Source organism: Protobothrops mucrosquamatus, unplaced genomic scaffold, assembly GCF_001527695.2.
Source record: "Protobothrops mucrosquamatus isolate PMUCROS unplaced genomic scaffold, P.Mucros_1.0 scaffold23300, whole genome shotgun sequence".
In the NCBI taxonomy this organism is placed as follows: domain Eukaryota; kingdom Metazoa; phylum Chordata; class Lepidosauria; order Squamata; family Viperidae; genus Protobothrops; species Protobothrops mucrosquamatus.
Window position 1 is genome coordinate 1 of NW_015409053.1, and position 2149 is coordinate 2149.

Genomic DNA, 2149 nt, shown 5'->3' on the forward strand with positions numbered 1-2149 from the left:
TCCTCCTCCTCCTCCTCCTCCTCCTCCTCCTCCTCTTCTTCTTCTTCTTCTTCTTCTTCTTCTTCTCCTCCTCCTCCTCTTCCTCCTCCTCATCCCCCTTCCCCTTCCCCTTCTTCTCCATTTTATCCCATTTCTCTTGTTTTTCTCCTTTTTTTCTCCCTTAGTGTGCTGCTTTAGTTGGGGAAGACCAGCCTCTCTGTCCAGACCTTCCGGAACTTGATCTCTCCGAATTAGATGTCAACGATCTGGATGACAGCGGGTTCCTGGGAGGGCTTAAGTGGTACAACGACCAATCGGAAATCATCTCCCATCCGTATCCTAACGAGACATCCAACATATTTGAGGTAAGCAAAGCCAACGCTGGTCCAGGTGTATTTTAGTCTTCTCGGCGATGGTCTTCTCTCTGCTTTGGTCTTTGAGGTGGCCGTTCTTTGAGGAACATGTTCTCAACGTTCAGACGGAATTGGAGTCATTGAATTTTGGAATCCGCAGATACAAAGTTATGAGATAGACGCAGAAATTCACCTAAAGCATGCCTGTCTTAGTGGCAATAAATTCACTTCTGGAAGCCCAATGTCTTCTGTGTATCAACTCGGGTTATGTGCTGCCCAGAAACTTCAGACAGGGGGATTTAAAAATCTTTCTCAGAAATAAATAAATATGAGTCTTTGCAGGAGTGGCGAATATCTGTGTCTGGAAATGCCCATTGCTTTACCTCAATCAGTTGACGCTTGAAAGTTGTGTTGTCAATTCTGAGCAGGTTCAGTTCCTGAAATTATTTGTAGCTTTTGGCGTAATTAGTCATGGAATCCGATTGATCTTCGATCGTCCCAATACATCTTGATTCGAATTTAGTATCCGTAAATCTCTTTTGGATGTGTGTGAAGGACCGGTCCTATTTTTGGGAGTGTGTGTGTGTGTCGTGAAATGTGATCTACACCACCGTTTCTTATAATACCTGCCTAGGACATTTTTATTCCACGTTTCAGCTGGAAAAAATCCCCGGGCTACTTCTTGAAGATCAATAAAAGACAGATCTGGCTTTTAAGATGTAGGCTAGGAGATCTACTATTGCCACAGGGCTCGCAACGTTAATTTGTCGTGGATAAAAGTACAAGGGGTCCGGTGGCAACTTAAAAGACGAACAAGTATCCCGGAGATCTTAAGTTATTTTTACTGAAGCTCTTAGATGCCTTATCAGCCTGATTTACAGTGTGTTTTGCAACGGAGATTGCCTTGTTGTCTCGTTGGGTCACCCATCAGCCAGGGGGACGTGGCCAGGACAAACCTGACATTCCTCTCATTCTCACAGATTACATGTAACATCGCTGGCTGTAATGATGATTAAGTTGCCTGGAGGTGGTAGAACTAAGGCTTTCCCCTCTGCAATGGTTGAAGGGAGAAATGTCACACCAGGTGATGCTCGGGAATGGCTGTTGTGTTTTTTCTTTGAGCTATTGGGCTTGCAGGCTGTTGAAATTCCTGTTGTCTCTTTTTTTAAATGAACACTTTATTGGCACGCCAAAACAACCAGACGTAAAGATAGTCCCCCCCGCCCCGCCCCGCCCCGTGCCATCACTTTGCTGAACACGTAGAATCCACAGCACTCTCGTTTCTCATTTTTTCCTCATTTTGTTTTTCCTGCTATCTTTTCCTATTGGTTTCTTATGGTTTATCAATGGTTGTTTGTAAGTTAACGATTAATGATTGTAGCTATGATTTATCACCGATGACCTATCATTTTGCTGTTTGTGTGTACACGGTGAGCTTTGGCACCGGACACAAATTTAGAATTGGCCAATAAAGAATCCCTCTTCTTCTCTTCTCTTCTCTTCTCTTCTCTTCTCTTCTCTTCTCTTCTCTTCTCTTCTCTTCCCTTCCCTTCCCTTCCCTTCCCTTCCCTTCCCTTCCATTTCCATCTTCTCTCTTCTCTTCTCTTCTCTTCTCTTCCCTCTTCCCTTCTCTTCTCTTTCCATCTTCTTCTTTCTCTTCTCTTCTCTTCCCTCTTCCCTTTCCATCTTCTCTCTTCTCTTCTCTTCTCTTCTCTTCTCTTCTCTTCTCTTCCCTCTTCCCTTCTCTTCTCTTTCCATCTTCTTCTTTCTCTTCTCTTCCCTCTTCCCTTCTCTTCTCTTTCCATCTTCTTCTCTTC

General features: G+C 44.1%; 1 protein-coding gene across 1 annotated transcript; it reads left to right on the forward strand.

The window, feature by feature from the left end:
- Positions 1-164: 164 nt before the first annotated feature.
- LOC114923836 (peroxisome proliferator-activated receptor gamma coactivator 1-alpha-like) lies at positions 165-344 on the forward strand (the record flags this gene model as incomplete). The annotated part of the gene is made up of 1 exon (XM_029287171.1): positions 165-344. A coding segment is annotated over one exon (180 nt), but the record flags the coding sequence as incomplete, so codon positions are not given.
- Positions 345-2149: the final 1805 nt, after the last annotated feature.